The sequence below is a fragment of the Capsella rubella genome, unplaced genomic scaffold (assembly GCF_000375325.1).
Source record: "Capsella rubella cultivar Monte Gargano unplaced genomic scaffold, Caprub1_0 scaffold_113, whole genome shotgun sequence".
Lineage (NCBI taxonomy): Eukaryota > Viridiplantae > Streptophyta > Magnoliopsida > Brassicales > Brassicaceae > Capsella > Capsella rubella.
The window spans coordinates 10,983-11,926 of record NW_006238815.1 but is presented as its reverse complement, the minus strand read 5'-3'; the positions used below and the strand labels follow the sequence as shown (position 1 = coordinate 11,926).

Here is a 944-nt window from a genome sequence, read left to right as displayed (position 1 = left end):
ACTCCTGAAGTAATCCATTGATGGCTTGTTTGAACTTCTTGGCTCTTGATCTTGTTAGAGGACCCGCCGGGACGATCAATGCTTCCTCCGGTACAAGCTGTTCTTCGTGGCCGGTGGTTCGTGGCCGTGTGTTCTCGGCTTCAAGTAGCTCCTCGTCTTTGTGTGGTTCAAGTGAACTGGCCATGATTTCATCATCCTCTCCCACTTGAAAAGGATTTGACCTCAAATCCGAATTATCTGCAATGTCTCCAACACCTTTGGCCAAAAGCAAGTGTATTATCAAAGTCCTTGAATCATGAGAAATAAATTGAGATGAGAAGTTACTTACCTGAATATGGTCCTTGGCATGTTCAGAGTTTGTTATCATCATCTTTGGATCTGGGGGTTCTTCTTGTATGAGAATGAAGCTATTGACGTCTTGGTGTTTAAACTTTTCCAGATTGGGTGGCTTGAACCGTTTATCTTCCTCTCTCGTTTCATTTCTTTTAAACGCTTCAAGACTGCCGTAACATCATGAGTTCGTTGCTTTGGAGATAGGTTGTGTATATCCGGTGGATTTTCCTTGATTTGAACATCACAAATGAGTTCTTCTCCAAAGTACGTATACTTTTTCATGTCACCTGCTTCTTTTAGAACACTCATGGAAAATAACAAGTGCATTATACTTGAAATAGAAAAGTGAAGAATAAGCGTATTATACTTCATAGTTGTTTTGAAATGCTCATGGAACAAATTTGATTCATTCATCACGTTTTCAAGAAAATGAAACATTTCAGAAAAAGGTTTAACCAATACATTCTCAATTTTAGAAGAGTTAAAATCACAAAGCTCATCAAATAGCACATCTTTTGGTTTAAAGAACCTTTCAAGCGCAAATGTTTCAAAAGTTGGGATCATCTTATCAAAAATAGATTTTGAAACACAAAATTCTTTCATATTTTCTA

At 37.6% G+C, this 944-nt stretch overlaps 1 protein-coding gene across 1 annotated transcript in view; it reads right to left on the bottom strand.

Annotated features, from left to right (window-relative positions):
* Positions 1 to 35: 35 nt before the first annotated feature.
* The window catches only part of LOC111831176, a gene marked incomplete at its 3' end in the record, with an annotated part of 1,417 nt that continues 508 nt past the window's right edge, over positions 36 to 944 (bottom strand). The window contains exon 2 of the mRNA XM_023784954.1: positions 36 to 255. Within this exon, the coding sequence (XP_023640722.1) occupies positions 36 to 255 (220 nt within the window). The remainder of the gene's footprint in view (positions 256 to 944) is intronic.